Source organism: Myotis brandtii, unplaced genomic scaffold, assembly GCF_000412655.1.
Source record: "Myotis brandtii unplaced genomic scaffold, ASM41265v1 scaffold194, whole genome shotgun sequence".
Taxonomy (NCBI): domain Eukaryota; kingdom Metazoa; phylum Chordata; class Mammalia; order Chiroptera; family Vespertilionidae; genus Myotis; species Myotis brandtii.
In genome coordinates, this window is record NW_005357232.1 from 2,900,221 (window position 1) to 2,920,324 (window position 20,104).

At 36.4% G+C, this 20,104-nt stretch overlaps 1 protein-coding gene across 7 annotated transcripts in view; it reads left to right on the forward strand.

Annotated features, from left to right (window-relative positions):
- Positions 1 to 20,104, forward strand: part of MIPOL1 (mirror-image polydactyly 1) — a 328,064-nt gene that overhangs the window by 125,634 nt on the left and 182,326 nt on the right. For 5 of the 7 annotated variants that reach the window (XM_005864977.2, XM_014538619.1, XM_014538613.1 and 2 more), the window contains one exon: positions 5,534 to 5,641. In XM_005864977.2, coding sequence (XP_005865039.1) covers positions 5,534 to 5,641 — 108 coding nt within the window. Of the gene's footprint in view, positions 1 to 5,435; positions 5,472 to 5,533; positions 5,642 to 6,032; positions 6,051 to 20,104 lie in introns of those variants that run through there. The other 2 variants (XM_014538615.1, XM_014538617.1) reach the window with 2 other exon arrangements.

Consider the following 20,104-nt stretch of genomic DNA (forward strand, 5'->3'; position numbering starts at 1 on the left):
TTTTTTTATTCTGGGCCAGCTTTAGCTCTGAGGCTGGGCTCCAGCTCTGAGGCCTCGGCTGCTGAAAGCAGGTATCTGGTTTGTTTGGGTTCTATAATCGAAACACTGTTTCAATTCCAGCTCTGAGATCCCGGCTGGCTGAAAGGAGGGTTCTGGATTTGTTCTATAATTGAAACAATGTTGCGGTCCTGCTGGCTGAAGCCCGGCTCGCTGAAAGCAGGTTTCTGGGGTTTTGTTTAGCTTCTATATTTGTAACAATGTTTCAAACTGCAAGCTCAGAGGCCAGCAGCGGCAGGCGGGGAACGTTGGAGTCCTCCGTGCCGGCCGCCATCTTGGCTGGCAGTTAATTTGCATATTGCCCTGATTAGCCAATGGGAAGGGTAGCAGAGGTATGGCTAATTACCACGTTTCTCTTTTATTAGATAGGATTCTTAAATGATATGGACTATTGTTTAAAACATAACCGCAATACCATTATAAACCCGAAAATATGAACCATGATTCTTTAATATTATGAAACACCTAATTGGTTTTCAAATTCAAATGAACTCTTAAATGTCACATCTTTTCCTCTTCATTTTGAGTTTGTATGCAAATAAGAATCATACATTGCAAATTATTGAATTGACTATAAACACATTGTAGATTCCCCCTCTATTTCTTTATCTTTTGGAATTTATTTTTTTAAACAAATAGTCAATTTTCTTTCAGAGTTTTCCAATTTATTCATTGTATCTCTGTAGTGTCATTTAACGTTTCTGTCTTGTCTCTTCTTCTATAGCTATGGCAATTTAATATAGAAACTTGATCATATCTAAATTAGTCTTTATTAGCAAGACTATTTTACAGGTAGTTTTGTGTTGTTTCATGTGGAAACACATGTTAAGTTGTGAAAGAACTATGTGTTATTAGCAGATCTCAGTGTCTAGATGTCTTAGTATATTAATGATTTCAAAAGTGTGATATTCTAACATTCCCTTTCTCTTTATTGCCTAGAATATTTTTATAGTCATCTTATCTATTGTTTTATTACCTAGTGGTAAAGTTCATATAAGAAAGACTGGATAAATTCTTGGCTTAGTATATATTTAGTTTACTCACTTTGGCAATTTACCCAACAATGATAATTAGTTTTTTCAATTTTTTATTGTCATTATAAACTCAATAAATTAAGCTTATTTTATGAAACAATATATTGCAGTTACTACCCTTTGTGATATTCAAATTGTCTTATCTTTAGGTACTGGGGAACTTTTCAAGTTAACTCCTGAGTCCTTTCTGAGTCTCTTTGATAGTTACTCAGTTTTGATAGTTAATACAAAACTGCCAAGAACAGATGTTCCTGGATTATATTGTGTATTTCTTGTCTTTGACCTGGAGTCAGACATATATCCATGGAGTTCTTAATTTTAGTCAGAAATGGTACTTGGAACCCACAGTCTAAGTAGTAGGGGTACTCATTGCTGCTGGGTTTGCTATTGTTCCTAGCCTTTTTCAATGAGCAAAACTAGGAGACACACACTCATACACACTTTTTTAAAAAATTATTTTTCTTTATTGATTAAGGTATTGCATATGTGTCCTTAATCACCTCATTGCTCCCCCATTCCCCCCTCATGCCCTCACCCCTCTGGTATCTGTGTCCATTGGTTAGGCTTATATGCATGTATATAAGTTCTTTGGTTGATCTCTCCCCCTTACCTCCACCCTCCCCTACCTTCCCTCTGAGGTTTGATGTTCTGATCAACGCTTCTCTGTCTCTGGATCTGTTTTTGTTCATCAGTTTATGTTGTTCATTATATTCCATAAATAAGTGAGATCATGTGATATTTATCTTTCTCTGTGGTGAGAATCCAGGTTCTCAAGGACACTGTGACAAGATACGGATAGCATTTACTTAAGTTCAATTTGAATATTAACATTTTTAAAGTATAAAATCAGTAAGAAAACTTCTAGGTCAAATTCATGCATTAGAACTGTTAGGAATATTAGTATTTGGAAGAATATGAACAGGGAAGATACTGTGTTATTTTAATTGTGTCATTTCAAAAGGAAACTGTCTAAAACCATTATTTATTACTTGATTTAGGGATATCTTCTCAAGCATTTTTCATTCATTAAAGTAGGGTGATCATAACATCTGAAAGTGTAGCCCTTTGGGACACTTGCCACTTTGGTCTCTAGGCCTTATCTTCTCTCCTTATACTGCCTGACTATGGAAACTGAGCCCCAAAATGCAATAAAGATAAATGCCCTCAGTGCAAAAATCACTTTATTATTCTTAAGCTTTTCTTATCCCTTTGTTTACAGTATTTTTAAAAATTGGCCTGGGAGTGCCTTCCACCCATCTTTTCAGAAAGAATGAAAGAACATCAAATGAAGAAATAATATAGGGTTGAATAAATCTAAAGAAACCTTAAATATAGTTAAATATAAATCCAAAGTGTATTTGATGAGAGCATTTATGTATGTTTTATTCAGTTCAAAGTTATTGTTGGCTCACTACAATTTGATTCCTAGGTCAGTGTTGAATTTAAACCTCACGAAGAAATTAAATTACATTAAACATTTCTCGAGCTAGAGTGAGTGAATTCTTTTTGTGCATCTTGTAGATAGGCAAGAAGTCTCTATCCTTGGGCCATTTCTAATTTACATGGGAATATAAAAAATAGGTGGTCAGACAAGTTGTGACTATGGTTCCTAACTTTTACCAGATATTTCTTCTTTCATTCCTTTTCCCCTGTATCTTCCCTCTTTCACCTCTTTCAGCTTCTGAAATCATATACCCAAAATAAGCTCAACTTGGATGTAATCTGTTCCATGAAACATTCTTTTATCCCCATAGTCACCTTTGTAACCTCATAGTTCATATTTAGTCATTTCATTTCAATACACAATCCTATATAATAAAAGGCTAATACGCAAATAGACCGCATGGTGGAACAACCGAACAACCGGTTGCTATGATGTGCACTGACCACCAGGGGGCACGCATGGACATGGCGGGTGTTGGCAGCAGGCGGCAGAGTGCAGAACATGGCAGGCCTCGGTCCCAGCGGGATGGTGGAGCAGGTGATCAGGGGTGCCAGACCAAGACGGGGTGCCAGTAGCTGTCATCAGGGTGAGCCTCTGGAGGTTACTGAAAATTCTTTGCTCCTGCATGCCGCAGTCTTGCCTGGCACTAGCACCTGCTGCCAGTGCCCGGCACTGGCCCTGATCGCCCCTCAGGGCTGTTCCACTTCCCCCTGCTCCTGAGGGGTGATCAGGGCCTGCAGCCACCTCTCATACCTGCTGCCAACAATGTACCCGCTCACACCTGCTGCTGGTGCTGGCCCCGCTTGCACCAACAGCCAGTGCTGGAGCTGCTGGTCACACCCACTGCTGGCGCCAACCCTGCTTGCACCTGTTGCCGGCGCCAGCCCCACTCACACCAACTCCTGGCACCGGCCCCACTTGCACCCACAGCTGCTGCACCTATCGCCCCTGAAGGCTTCTCCACCTCCCCCTGCTCCTAAGTCGAGATCGGGGCAGCAACTGCCACTCGCACCCGCTAACTGGCGCCGGCCCAAATTGCTCTGCACCGTCAGCGGGTGCGAGCAGGGCCAGCGCCATCAGCGCATGAGAGCGGCGGCTATGGGAGCGAAGCTGTGGGCAGACGGGAGACCAGGACCAAGGCAGGAGGGGCCGGATAGGGGAGTGGAGGATGGGCCAAGACCCGCCCCTGTGCCCACTGCAGCCTCACGGTTCACAGTTCCTTTCAAGGTGCACGAATTCCTGCACTAGGCCTCAGTACATAATAATTTTGTACTAAGATTATTTGAAAATGTAGAGAATAATTGTAGTAGAGAATATTTTCTACTAGATTGTGTGCTTACTGTTATGTCTTACTTATTTTCATGCCTCATTTGTGTCTTCACTAAACACATTTGAACTTTGATTGTGTTGCAACCAAATATTTTGTTACAAGCTTAAAAGGGACAGATACACAGTTTAATTTGTAAGTCATGTGTTCCCTCCACACAAAAGCCAGATGTCATGTCACAAAGATTTTACTCATTGTTTTTTTAAAATATGATAAGTTGTCACATAACACATGGTGGAATAGACATGGCAATGTGAAAACATCCACCACTTTATATTATATTTGCAGAACTTAGTTTCAGCAAAAATTCTATCTACTTCATTAATACTGATTTTAAAAGTTTTAATTTTGTGATTATTATTTAATTTAATTTATAAATCTGTTTTGGTTTCATAATTGTATTAATATGCTGAGGCATGTATTTCCCAATTTGTATTTGTATATAAACATCATTATATAATTTAAGTCAGTATTAAGAGTCTGATATTCTTTTTTTGAAAAGGATTTTTATATTACTCAAGGTTAGTATATAATAGTCCGGACTGCAAAATATTATAGAGATCAGAGGCAGAAGGAATCAATGTTAGAGTAGTAAGAAATGCCAGTTTGGATTATCACAGCATCTTTATTATAGCATAATAATGATTTTTAATTCATTATGACAACTAGCCATTTGTCAAATGATTTAGAAGTAACTTTGCCTAGGTCTTGCATCAATATGTATAATTACTTATTGGTTGTTAATTATAAATATCCTAATTTTAAAATAGATAAAGAGTGATTTATAACTTTTTCCTGAAAGATGGATTTAGTACTTTTATTTGTTTAGCCAATTTCCCCATGTATGTTCATATGGTCCTGATTTGAAGCATATCAGTTTACATCCTGCATAGTTATTTTGCGAAATGTTTGATATATTCAGTTTAAGATCTTGTATGCAAATGGCATGATATTTCAATGATTTTTTTAACATAGGTACTTCTATTAACCCATTTATGCTTTTATTCATAATTTCTTTTTTTACTCATATCTCATATGTTGCCAGTGGGTCAGAATGTCATTTCACATGTTTGTTATCACTGGATTTACTTAAAAATAGAGTGTAGTCAAAATAGAAATTAAGAACACTTGTTTCCTTAATATTTCCAAGTCTTAAAGCACTCTGTGGTTGTCACCTTTACCCTGCACAATTATTTCTTTAAATATTTATAAAAATCTGAAAAATCTCATAATATATTTTTATCATATTTTTTCTTTTTAAAAGTTAATAAAAATTCAAAACAGAATACTACAGTTTATTTATAATCCAATATGATTTTTAGAAGCGTCATTATATTCAGCCAGTAGATATATAATGAAAACCATTTGGTTAATGAAAAAAAAATTTAATGTAGTTTGATCTTAACTTTATGAAAATAATTAGGATTTTCTAACTTGTACGGCAATATTTAGATTAGTTTAAAAAAACAAACAGAAAGTTGCAGTTGAATAGCAGAGTACTATAAATAGTTACTATTACTGTTAACTTACTATTTTCAACATTACTGTTAACTTACTATTCTCTTTGCAAAAGATACCTTGTCTTTAAGAATACAGTGGCATTAACTCATGTGACTTGATGAAAAAAATGCTGCAACTCCTTTACTTAATGGGATTCTTCCCCTGTGGCAGTGCAAACGGCTGGAGCAGGAGCTTCATCGTTTGAAAGAGCAGAACCAGACTTCAGCAAACAACATGAGACATCTGACTGCTGAAAACAATCAAGAACGTGCTCTGAAGGTAAATCTCTGTTCCTTCTTGCAGGCAAATTAAGGTTGTAAGCCCTTGGTGCCAGCTCTCTGTGCTGCATATATCAGCTGTGTACATTTCAGCAGAAGTGAGCTGTGGTGTTTGCCAACAGCCCCTTCTTTAAACACAGATACAGCACCCTTCTGCCATGGTATTATCTTATCTCATGTATGTGTACATGAAAACAACATATTTTCTGAATTTTGAGTGATCTCTATTAATAACTTTTGGTACATGTTCATTCTATTTCAGATTTTTATAATATTGTGTTTCCTTTTATGGTTAATAGAAAGTGGCCACACTAAAAGAAAAAATTAAATCATGAACTTTTCTTCCCATCAATATTTATTACACTAATTTTTTTAATGACTTTAAATATTAGTAACCCACAGAACTGACACCCCTTGAAAGGTATGTGATTATGTTTGGGAATTGAAATGGTAATTAAAATGTTGCTTATTACCAAAAAAGGAAAATATATTCTACTAGAATTTGAAACAAGTGAAGTGTACATTTCATGACAAAAAGTTCTGTTTCTTGTAATATAGATCCAATAATCATGAAAAAGGACATTATTTTAATTCTACTTACAGTATTTTTTTTCTTATGACTTTCCATTTTCTTTTTTTGACTTTTCCCCAGTTCCTAGCATAAAGCCTGTGACCTAGTACTGGTCCCTGCCTTCAAGGTGCTAACATTCTCATGAACAGGTTAAAAGGGGAAAAAAAAATACTCATGGGAAACAGAAAAAAATCCATCACTGTTGATATTGTGCAGTAAAAAAAAAGATGTGCTGTCTGTGGGATTGTATAGTACTTTCTTGTCTTGAATTAATTCATTGTTTCAGATTACAAAAATTAGCACTGTAACTCACTATCTATTAAAATTGAGAAAGTATTGGCATTTTGATGTGGAACATATTTTTAATATGTCTAAAAAGTATGAGATTTGGTTGAAATCAGATTTTTCTACAAAATGTATTTAGCTTCATTTTGAAACTGTCAGTGGTGGGTTTTGTTATTATTATTTAATGCACTTTTTCTTCTATTCTTTAGAATTTATGGGTGGACCAGAACAATAAATGGAAAATAAAAGACTTGTAGATTTCTGTGATTATTAATTAATTATCCCAAGGAATTTATTTTAGTATGAGTAAAATATTGTATAATAAATTTTAAATATATACTTGCAAATTGAAAGTAACATTGTTTTTTTGAAACTTTATTTATATTGTTGGCACAATTACAGATATCCCTATTTTCCTCCACTTTGCCCACCTCCATCCAGCCCCCGTACCCCCTTTTCTCTGGCTATCACCACACTATTGTGTGTGTCTATGTGTCAAGTATAATGTTCTTTGACTAGACCCTTCACCTTCTTTCATCCAGTTTGCCAGCACCCCAACACCGTTCTCTCCTCTGACAGCTGTCAGACTGTTCCATGTACCCATGCCTCTGTTTCTATTTTGTTCATCAGTTTAGTTTGTTCATTATATCCCACCTATAAGTGAGATCATATGATATTTGTCTTCCTCTGACTGGCTTGTTTCACTTAGCATAAGAATCTCCAGGTCCATCAATGCTCTTGTAAAAGATAAAGCATTCCTTCTTTTTGATGGCTGCATAATATTCCACTGTGTAAATGTACCACAGCTTTTTTATTCACTCATCTACTGATGGGTATTTTGGCCATTTCCAGATGTTGGCTATTGTAAATGATGCTGTAATGAACATAGGGGTGCATGTATTCTTTTGAATTAGTGTTTCAAGATTCTTAGGATATATTCCCAGAAGTGAGATCACTGGGTCAAAGGTAGTTCCATTTTTAATTTTTTAAGGAAGCTCCATACTGTTTTTCACAGTGGCTTCATTCTTGCCAACAGTCTGCATTCCCACCAACATTGCAGAAGGGTTCCCTTTAATTCACATCTTCACCAGCACTTGTTTGTTGATTTTCGATGATAGCCATTCTGACAGGTACGAGGTGATGTCTCATTGTGGTTTTGATTTGCATCTCTCTGATGATCAGTGATGTTGATCATTCTTTCACATGTTTATTGCCATCTGTATGTCTTCTTTGGAAAGAGTCTATTCGGGTCCTTTGCCTATTTTTTAATTGGAGTGTTTGTCTCCCTGGTGTTGAATTGTATAAGTTCTTTATATACTTTGGAAATTAACCCCTTATTAGATGTATCACTGGCAAATACATTCTCCCATGCAGTGGGTTCCAGAACAGGGAACCCAGAAATAAACCGATGCCTTTATGGTCAAATAATATTTGAGAAAGGAGGCAAGGACATACAGTGGAGTAAATAAAGGCTGTCTCTTCAATAAATGGTGTTGGGAAAGTTGAACAGTTACATGGAAATAAAAAGAAACTAGACCACCAACTTATACCATACATAAGAATAAACTCAAAATGGATAAAAGACTTAAATGTAAGTCATGAAACCATAAAAATCCTAGAAGAAAACATAGGGAGTAAACTTTCAGATAATTCTTGTAGGAATATTTTTGCTGATATATATCCTAGAGCAAGAGAAACAAATGATAAATTAAACAAATGGGACTACATAAAACTAAAAAGCTTCTGCACACCAAAAGAAAGTTAAGTTGTTTTAAAGGCAGGCTCTGTCATCTTGTGTTGTTTTATTATCAGCTTTTGGGGACAAATTTCATAGCTCTATGTGATATCACTATTCCCATTTAAAACAGATCCTACAATGGAAATTCTAGTTTGTTAAGTGCATAATTGCATAGTCTTTACTCTGACATTTTTTATTGTGTGTGTATTTGTGTTAAATTGAAATAAATGGCAGCTGCTATTAATGGAGAGAAATACATGCACATTTCTAAGAGGTTATTAGAATTAGAAGGCAAGATGTAGAGCAAAAGAAACCTGGAAGTTAAAACAAAACAAAACCCAAACCTTATAAAATAGAAATCTCTGTAAACCATAGATTATATAATTTAAAGTAATATATAAACAAAACTACAGTTTTACTCCTGAGAAATATATTACATTAAAATCTTTTCTAGTTGCCTATTTTTTCTGCAAAAGTCTCAAAATTTTTCTCTTGTGTTTTAGTCCTTTATAACTTTATCCATTAACTAAGCCAACTTAAAATTTTTGTAGAATAGAGATGGGAGGAAGAATTCATATTTAAAAATTCATAAATTTAATCTTTTTAAAGGCCCTGTGCTCATTTTAGCTCTTTTAAAAAATGTCTTGTATAAAACATTTTTTAGTTATTTTATGCCATATTTCCTCCTGCGAAATCTAGAATTTGTTATGAAAATTAGGTCATTTATAAGACATCAGCTTTATTCTAAATCAATTTTTAATTTCTTATTTTGTCCTTATTTAGTTCTCTATTATTGCATTCTGTATCATCAAGTTGTCATATAAGTTAGGAATAATAAGTTTATTAATAAGCTATCTGATGAATTAATTGTTCGTCTCCTTTCTGAGCAGTAATTCTATCTTTTACTATCTACTTACAACTATCATTTCTTTTGTTTGCTAACTTGTTTAACATTTAGATAGTATCCAAATGAGCTTTAGGAAGACTTTTTTGAAAGAGTTATTTTCTCTGGGAGCTTTCATTCTGCCAAAAATACTTCTAGTATTTTATCATAAATGGTACTATTGTTAATTTCACTAATAAAATTAAACTTGAATAGAGTGAGGGCTAAAAATTCATGTTTTATTTCATTGTGTTACATTGGAATTCCTAAAGGAAACAGTCCTAGAGTTATGTTTAGGAAAAGTCTTAAGTTAATGGTCAAGCCTTACATAGAACTTTCTAGTTGATAATTTAGACAAATACACAATTATACAAGGAAATACTTTTTAATAACAATGTATTCATTCTTATAATCAGAAATTTTTTTCTATATTTTTTTGTGGTAGAGCATAAAATTGGATTTTTGGTGATCATTTATACATTATTTTTGAAAAGTAGTATGGAATTATACTATTATAGTAGATAAATTGCTAGCATGACACTGTTTCCCTACTTTTATAATATTTGCATTTTTCCCAAATAACACAATGCTACATATAGAATATGAGACTGAGAGTTAACATGAAAAAAAAAACCACAAATTATTTATTTCTTTAAAATTTGTCCACTGATGTTAAGAAATTGGTTTCTTGAAGAACACAGTTTTGGTCATCTAATGTTTTTAAAATAAATTTAGATTAGCCATAAATACACAGACATCAGACTTAATAAGAAATTTTTGTATATGCTCTTTTTTCCTCTTTATTTATTTACCTTTCTTATCACACATCTTTAACTTCCTACAATTGGACTTCTTCACTGTAATTCCATTGGAACCCATTCTTTCTGAGATTGTAAGTGATCTCTGATGATTAAACCTGTGAAACTTACCATTCCTTGTCTTACTCAATATCCCAATGAACCTAACTGGAACATGTTTCAATCTTTTTGGGGTTCTCCCTCTTGAAATATTTTTTTGTAGTACTCTGTTACTATATTGTCATTTTTTCTTGGTCGCTATTCTTTAGCTGTTTTCTCTTTTTCTGTGTATTTCTAAAATATAAGTGATCCTCTGGGATATGTGGTTAGGCCCTTATTTTTCTTTCTTTAAAAAAATATTTTTTAGAGGAATTTTAGGTTCACGGCAAAATTGCACACAACATGGAGTTCCAGCATATCCTTTTTCCCTAATACATGCACATGCCCATAGCATCCAGCAAGAGGGTGGTACGTTTGCTATGATCCATGAACCTACTTCAGTGTAACTCAAAGTCCATATTTACATTAGGGTTCACTCTTAGTGTTGTATATTCTTTTTAAAAATATATATTTTTATTGATTTCAGAGAGGAAGGGAGAGGAAGAGATAGAAACATCAATGACGAGAGAGAATCATTGATCAGCTGCCTACTGCACGCCCCTTACTGGGGACTGAGCCTGCAACCTAGGCATGTGCCCTTGACCGGAATCAAACCCAGGACCCTTCAGTCCACAGGCTGACGCTCTATCCGCTGAGCAAACCAGCTAGGGCAGTGTTGTATATTCTTGACAAATGTAAAAACATGTATCTACCATAGTGGTGTAATGCACAAGAGTTTTACTTTAAAAATCCTCTGTGCTCTACCTATTTATTCCTCCCTCCCCCAATACCTGCCAACCATTAATCTTTTTATCATCTCCACAGTCCTGCCTTTTCCAGAATGTCATGGTGTTGCAGTTAATAGAGCTTGTAGCCTTTTCAGATACGCTTCTTTCACGTAGGAATATGCATTTAAAGTACCTCCATTTTTTTCATGGCTTCATAGGTCATTTCTTTTAGTGTTTAATAATATTCCATCTTCAGGATGTACCATAGGTTATTTATCCACTAACCTACCAAAGGATATCTTGACTGTTTCCAGATTTTAGCAATTATGAATAAAGCTGCTGTAGATATCCATGTGCAGGTTTTGTGTGCTCATAAGTTTTTCAACTCATTTGGATAAATGCCAAGGACTGCAATTGCTGGGTTGTGTGTAATAATATGTTTAGTTTTGTAAAAGTTGCCAAACTGTCTTCCAATGTGGTCGTACTATATTTCACTCCCACCAGCAATAAATGAGAGTGTCTCTTGCTCCATATTCTCACCAGCATTTGTTTGTTTGTTTGTTTGTTTTTATTGTGGGCTTGTCTCTTCAAATTTCATCCATTTCTATATCACTTATCAGTTATATCCTAATGGCTGCCTTGTATGCCTTCCACTTGCATGTCTTAATGTCTCCTTAACCTTAACAAGTTTGAAACCAAATCCCTAATTTGACTCCCTCACCCTTCTCTTCTCCTTAGGCAGAAGTCAGAACCTGAGTCAAACACTATCGACTATATAATTTAAAATTTATTCCCAATTCTATTTTTCTTTGCCTTTATTGTAGAAGCTGTTGAAGGTTCTCAGCCTTTCTTTTTGCCAGTGAGGCATAAGAGGAATTCTAGTAAGAGGGGGAAGAAGTTGGAATGTATCTGAAAAGTCTCAGGCGCCTTTCCTTTCTTCATTTCTCCTGGAGCACTTATGTGCTGCCTGGAACTGCAGCATCTATTTTATAGCCATGAAAAAAATGCCATCATTGAGCCCCTTAGTGAGTGAACCACTTCGAGAACATTAGCACCTATACCCTGATTTATTTGTCTGGTGACAGAAATAGTGCCTATATTTTAAATCACTCTTAATAGTTTTCTATTATGTACTTCCAAATTGACCAATTAATGGTACTACCATTCTCCTAGACATGAGCTAATACAATTAACATAATCTTCATATCCTTTTAAGCTCTCAATTATAGTTTGTCAATTCTGCAACAGTGATTTCTTCCCTACTTTTTTCTTAATTATCCTACCTCTATCCTCTGTCAAGTTCATGATCTAGACCAGTGGTCAGCAAACTGCGGCTCACGAGCCACATGCGGCTCTTTGGCCCCTTGAGTGTGGCTCTTCCACAAATACCATGTGCGGGTACGCACATACAGTGCGATTGAAACTTCGTGGCCCATGCGCAGAAGTCGGTATTTTGTGGAAGAGCCACACTCAAGGGGCCAAAGAGCCACATGTGGCTCGTGAGCCGCAGTTTGCCGACCACTGATCTAGACAGTAATGATACCCTCCTAACTTAATTTTTCTGTCCCCAGTTTCTCACCTCTTTAATCAGTTGTCACACTTCCATTAACTATCATTACAAAATAGATAGTACTTTTCTACTGAAAACCCCTCGCTAAGTCTTGCTTTTTAAGCAATGTAAGAAAATAGAGATATCCTGAATGACCCTCCTGATAAAAACAATTAATAAGGACAGTGTATATATATGTGTGTGTGTATATATATATATATATATATATATATATATATATACACACACACATATATATACACTGTCCTTATTAATTGTTTTTATCAGGAGGGTCATTCAGGATATCTCTATTCCTTATGTGCCCTGACTGGGGCTGGGGATCAAGCCTACAACTGAGGTACATACCCTTGACTGATATCAAACCTGGGACCCTTCAGTCTGAGAGCCGAAGCTCTATCCACTGAGCAAACCCAGCTAGGGCAAAATTTATATTTTAAGAATATTTAACAGCAATATTACTGAGAAGGTAAGAAGATCAGGAATTTGAAAAGGCCCTAAACAAAGTGGAAACGACACACACACACACACACACACACAAAATAAGTGATTGTCTGAAGTGGTTTTTTACCCTGAGTGCATTCGTCAAACCTGGGTAAATTTGAATTCCATTTTAATGACTTCAAGGGGGAGACAGACTGGAGAGAGAGCCCAGAGCCTGTGTAAGCCGGAGTGCAATGAGGTATGCTCTCCTGAAGCTGGTATCCTAGATGGCCACAGCCTTAGCGCAGGTCGAGTCAAGCCCTTTATACAAAATAAGACAGCAAGGTAACTTGACTTTCTTGACTGTGGAGAGGGAAGCAGCACTGAGAATATATGATCTGCAGCTCCCTTTCAGGCAGGTTGAGAACCACACAGGTTGCCTGAATTTTTGTTGTCTGTGTGGTTCTGAAAGCTGAAGATTTTATTTACAGTATTCCTACCCTGAAGGGGCCCATAGACAACAGATAAAAGAAAATTACCTTCCCTTATACCTTTAATCTTTCCTATAAAGTTTCAAAGTTCCTGAGCTATCCAAAAAACATGTAAGAGAAAACGGCACTTCTAATGAACGTCCACAAACACACAAGACAGTAGAATCATGTATTTCACAAATGGAATGTAAGTGTTTAAGTAAGAACTTTCAAAAGAGGTGCTTGAGCCCAGCTAGTGGGGCTTAGTGGTTGAGCAGTGACTCACGAACCAAGAGGTCACTGGTTCGATTTTCGGTCAGGGCACATGCATGGGTTTCAGGCTCAATCCGCAGTAGGGGGCATGTAGGAGGCAGCCGATCGATGATTCTCATCATTGATATTTCTATCTCTCCCTCTCCCTTCCTCTCTCTGAAATCAATAAAAACATAAGAGTAAAGAAGTGCTTGAGCAAGGAAAATGACTAAAAATGATCAAAGGAATTTGGGTAAAAACTAGATGAAACTTACAGAAATTAAAATAATTAAAATTAAACAGCATATACGTTGAACAGCAGATTTCAGAGTTTAAGAAACTGTTAGTGAACTGGAAGATAGAGTTGAACAAGTATGGCAATGGAAGTCAGAGAGACCTCAGATCTAGGAATACCAAACGAACTCTAAGTATGAAGAAATTGCAGAACATCAAATTTAAAGACAAGCTGTTAAAAATAACAATTAGAAAAGACATATTTACAAAGGAATGGCAGTTACATTCACTGACTTATCAACAGTAATAATGAAATAATAAATACACTCAGAGCAACAAGGGGAATAATTTTTTAAACATACACAAAGTAACTTTGTCAAGAGGGAGAGTAAAATATGGTTAGGTAAATTTTAAAAATTAGTTGCTTTCTATTGTCTGAGGAATGTAATCTAAATCTCCTAAGGATGAAATTTAGGATTCCACACTAGTTTTAGCTTGGTTTTCCTTTTCTTTCTTTTTTTTTTTTTTAAATCTTTCTTTAGTATTGATAAACCCCAACCATCCCCCACTACTTAGAGTTTCCTAAATGTGTCATGTTCTTTAACTTCCTCTACTCTTTATTTCTGTTATGGCTTTTATGTAATTCTGTCTCTAATATAGTTGATTGCTTACATATCATCCTCCCTAAATAAAAAACTTGAGCATAAGGGATCAATAGCTTTTTCATGTTGCTATTCTCTTGCAATTTAGCATATTGTTGAACTCATATTACATGATTAGTAAGTTTTTAAAATAAAAATAAATTTTAATCTGTCCTAGTTGAAGTCAACATATTTATTGAGTATCTACTAAGTTCAAGACACAGATGACATGGATTTATTCTGGCATAATATTGTCTTCATAGTCACTAACTGCCCAACTAAAACTCTTTAGAAGGATTTTTATTTTGTGTTAAAGTTTCTTTGCTCATGAATTGAGCAGCATCAGTAATTTTAGCTTTTTACTATTGGTTTAAAAATATTGATAGAAGAGATTTCTGTTTTGTCCTTTTCTCTTTAGAGGTCACTGCAGGATAAACTCTTTTAAGAGACTGAGTAACCAGCAAACACCCTTTCTACCCGATAGTAAATAATAATATAATTTCTTATGATGAAATCATATATTAGAATGAGTTTTTAGTCATTTTCCTATGTTAGCCATGTTAATGGACTGCCTTTGATATGCCTAAATGATGCTACCCTTCTACTGTCTGTAGGGTATGGCTTTGGATTATTTTCTGGTAGCTTATTCTAGTAATGGATTTTTAATTTTAAAATTCTGAATTGCCCATTTATTAGTTGTAGAGCATTGATTAAGTCAGTTAACTTCTCTGAGTATTGGTTTCCACATTTGTAAGATGACAGCAGACATATTGTTGCAATTGATAAAATGTATGGACAATCTATACTAATAAAAGGGTAATATGCTAATTAGACCAGGTCGACCAGATATGTTCCAGACATCCAACTTCCTTCTGGACAGTTAGGGGGCAGCCAGGCTGGCAGGGGGGCAGTTAGTGGGCAACCAGGCTGGCAGGGGACCAGTTAGGGGGCAACCAGACCGGCAGGGGACCAGTTAGGGGGAGATTAGGCCAGCAAGCAGAGGCAGTTAGGGGCGATCAGGCAGGCAGGCTGGCAAATGGTTAGGGGCAATCAGGCAGGCAGGTTGAGTGGTTAGGGGTGATCAGGCAGGAAGGCAGGTGAGCGGTTAGGAGCCAGCAGTCCCGGATTGCGAGAGGGATGTCCTACTGCTGGTTTAGGCCTGATTCCTGTGGGACATCCGGCAGTCGGACATCCCCCGAGGGTTCCCGGCGGGCTAAGGGCCCCCCCCCCCCCGCCCCACACAGATTTCGTGCACTGGGCCTCTAGTCTGTTCATAAAGTATGACACATTATGCCTATGTTCCATTGGGTGTGGTGGTAGAAAGACCATTGGTGTAGATGTCAGACACCTGTTTTCTTGTCCTTGTCCAAATCATCTTTGTCAAATTATTTTATATCTTCAAAATGAGGAGGTTGAAACTAAAGCAAAATGTAAGGATATACATACTCTATATGTTTGTACTGAGGGCATTTTAAATTCTATTTAATTTTTTAAGAACAAATGATGGTTGTGGCTCTCTAAATTAACCAAGTTGGGTGACAATTCTCCCATGGGTTTTTAGTATTTCTGTATGGCCTATATTATACGGCCAGGTCAAAAGTAGGTTTATAATTGTTCATATGGAAAATAATACAGTAATTAATAAATAATAATACAATAATAAACTCTGTGTTTCTCGTACTCACAACTGTGAACCTTCTTTTGTCTCACCTTGTATATTTAGCATTTCTAACGTTCTTTGTTCTGAACTATGTTCTAAGATGTATTTGTTTAGCAGCCTTGGAAGATATAGTATCTTTCTCTAAAGCAGAGTATTGTTTACTACCCAATACAATAAAAACAGTATCTCCCTCTCAGGCAAAAGTCAGGCAGGTTTGCTGCAGCATATTGTGACAGATCGGGCTTCCTTCAGCTTAGAGTTATTTAACTGTGATGCAGTCACACTGTGTGTGCATATCTACCTGGTCCCCTCTTTGTTGCCCCAATGGGAGCTGGGAGACAAAGACAACCTTTACAAACATGGAGCTTATCTGTTTGTGCTGTGCCTGAATAAATCAAAGTTCTTTGTCTGTGACCCAGAGTTCTTGTGTCTTCTGTCAGCGTGCACAACACTGGCGGGCTAATTGTTAGCTTGCAAGTAGCATACAAATCTCAGCCCCTTCACCGTTATTTAACAAACATTTTTTTTTCCTCAACGTTTTGTCTTCCTCAGAATTATAGTCTGGATTTTCAGTTCGTATACTGTGTATCTATCACTAGTACATCTGTATACTCTCTACTAGATATACAAATATCTCAATACATTCAAGTATATCAGGTGACCTAAAAATGTTGCCTTTTTTTTTTTTATCTGAACTGATTGCTCTAAGGGACATTACCAGTCCTGGAACCTACCTTCAGTGTTGTTTGGTGCATTCTTTTAGTTTCTTTTATCTTGAGTCACCTGTTTCCTGGATCTGATTTTTGTTATACTTGATTTATGCTTTCATTTTGATAGAGCATATTATCTAATAGTTTCCTAAGAAAGGATAAGGATACATGAAAGTTAAATTTTTAAAGACTGTAAGTTATTTTTTCAGGATAGTTTCCAGAAGCAGAGTACTTGAATAAACAGTATGGACATTTAAATTCAGATTCCTGACCTCGATTTCAGGATTACTGAAGCAGAATATTTGACAAAGGACCCATAAATCTTGCATTTTAATTTTATTATTTTTAAAACTTTAAAAAAGTAAATATCTCTTTTAAAATTTACATGTTCTTTAAAACAACAGTGAGTTACCACATCACACCTATTGGAATGGCTAGAAACATATACTCTTAATACCAAATGTTGATGGGATGTGGAGAAACTGAATCTCTCATACACTGCTGGTGAAATGCAAAGTGATGCAGCCACTCTGTGAGCCAGTTTGCCAGTTTCTTACAAACATGTACTACCACACAACCCGGCTATTGCATTGTTGGGTCTTATCCCAAAGAAATGTATGTTGACAAAAATCATATACAAAAATATTCATAGCAGCTTTTACTTGCAATTGCCCCAAACTAGAAAGAAGCCAGATATCCTTCAGTGGATCAACATACACACAATGAATGGTTGTTACTCAGCAATGTAAAGGAGCAGTTGATTGATATGTACAACCTAGATGCTTCGCATGGGCACTATGCTGGATGAGAAACATAAATTTCAAAGGGTTGTATCTATATGATTCAATTTATGTAAAAGTCCTAAAGTGGTAAAATCATTATGATGGAGAAAAGATCATTGGTTTTTTGGAGCTAGGGTGTAGAACAGGGTATGACAGTTAAAGGGTAATAGGAGGTTTCTTTATAGTGTGGTAACACTTCTATATTTCAATTTTGTAATTTTAAAATGTCATAGAATTACATACCAGGAAGGGAGGACAGGAGGGAAAATGTAAAAACAGATGAAATTCAAATAAGGTCAATATCTGACATTGTACCAATGTCAATTTCCTGGTTTTGACAATATACTGTGGTACATACTAGTATATGATGTCATCACTGGGAGAAGTTAAATGAAGGCTACACAGGAACACTTTCTGCAAGTTCTTGTGGGTCTTGAATTATTTCAAAATAAGAAGTTATTTAAAAGTATGCATGTCACCCAGCCAGTGTGGTTCAGTGGTTGAGCATTGGCTCATGAACCAGGAGGTCGCTGGTTCAATTCCTGGTCAGGGCACATGCCCAGGTTCTGAGCTCGATCCCCAGTGTGGAGTGTGCAGGAGGCAGCTGGTCAGTGATATTCTCTCATGATTGATGTTTCTATCTCTCTCTTCCTCTCCCTTCCTCTCTAAAATCAATAAAAAAATATTTTTAAAAAGTATGCATGTTCACCATAGCTAGTGAAAATAGAAAACTAATAATGTGCACCTTTCTCCTCCCACAGTTCATAGACCTGCCCAATTAATCTTGACTAGGAATTATAATAGTGGATATCCCTGTCTCTCACATAATTTTAGTAAGAATGGATTTTACGTTACACAAAATAGCTTGGCATTTACCATGAGACTGTTTTCCTTCATAATGTGAAGTCAGAGTTTGATAGTTCTAATATGTGGGTCATCTCTGAGTCTGGTTTTATGATTGTTTTGTCATTTGACAGGTTTTTGGTTTTGTTGGGTTTTTTTTGCTTTTACTTTTCATGTGTCTCATAATTTTTTATCTAATGATGGACATTGTGAATAAACCAGTGGTTCTCCTTTTAGGCCCGTAGTGTGAGCATTGAGTTGAACCACACAGAAGTTGAGCTGGATTTGGGTTTTGTTATAGCTGTGGTTACTGCCCATGCATCATAGTTTTCACGTTGTTCTAGTAACAGGTTGCTGATGCCTTATGCTCAGATGGAAGCCTAGGTGCTGGAGAGTTTTTCTTAGTGCTCATGCTTCACCCTCGGTTTTCAGTTGACTCTATGTGCTTGAACTTCAGAGGATGCAGATGTTGCATTCTTGCCCTTCTTCCAGCAGGAGAATTCTGTTTTATAGTCTGGTGTTGGAGGACTAGGAGTTCTCTGCCTCAATCTTAAGACAGTCTCTTTGTGCTTTGGGGTGGGGCTTCTCAGAGTTCTTTCCCTGGCAGCCAAACTCTCACTTGTATCTGTGGCAGGTATTACATAGGACAGTTTCCTGCCCTTCTCCCACTTACAGATGCTATCTAATAGTATTGGCACAGGATATTGGACCCAGGTCTATATCCTGCCTCTTACCCACAGATAGAGGGAGTTCTTGTTTCTCTGGTTTCCAAACTGTGGTTTTCTTGTGCCCTGAGGGTTTTGCTGCCCCTTTTCAGCTACACATGGCTTTTGCTGTATTCACAGAAGAGTCTGCCAGGGGAGGGGAGAGGATTTTTCTCCTTCCATAGCAGCAGCCAGTCCCCTCCCCCATACACCCTGCCTGCATGCATCAGGGAGGGAAGCCATCTCTGGTCTCCTACCCTGCCCTTGATATTTCTCATGAGCACCGAGTGGAGATGTGTGGGAAAGAGCCTACCAGTAAATGCAAATCTCCATTTCTCTTTAAAGTCTTATCCTCCCTTGAAATTAAGACTGTTTTGTTTTCCTGTGAGCTTAGCTCTCTAATGAGCTTGAGAAAAGTTATGACCTTGTGCTGTATTCGGTTTTTCATATTGGTAACATGCAGTTGTTCAAGCTTTTTGCATCCCTGGCATAGGCATTACATCTGTTGGATTTTGATAAATGTTGTTTGGTCATATTTAAGTAGTTTATTTCTAGAAATATTTTTTAAGTTTTTATTAATGGGCATAAAAATTTTATTGAGTTCTTGATGTTGAACAATTCCTTGAATAAACCGTTGGGTTTGATTTGTCACTGTTTTCATGTCACTAATTTTTATTTTTAATAATTTAAGTTTTATTTATTATAGAACACCTTCCGATAGCACTTACTGAATGCCAGACACAGTCCTAATGCTTTGTATAGATTACAGTATTTAAATCTCAGAGTGACTCTATGAGGTAGGAGGCACAACTATTCCTAATTTTATGGGTGATGAAACTGAGGAACATGGGTTAACTAGCTTAATGTTGTTATGGACATAATAATTGGTTAGATCTGAACTGAGGCAGTCTGTCTCCAGAGTTCACATTCTTAATATAAATGAAATTAACCTAGAGGGGTTTTTTTTTTTTGACTGTATCAGGATTTGTTGTTGCTGTCTTTTGTATTTCTGTAAGCTGAGTGTCAATTTTTTTCATATGTTCAGGATGTGTGTGTGTGTGTGTGTGTGTGTGTGTG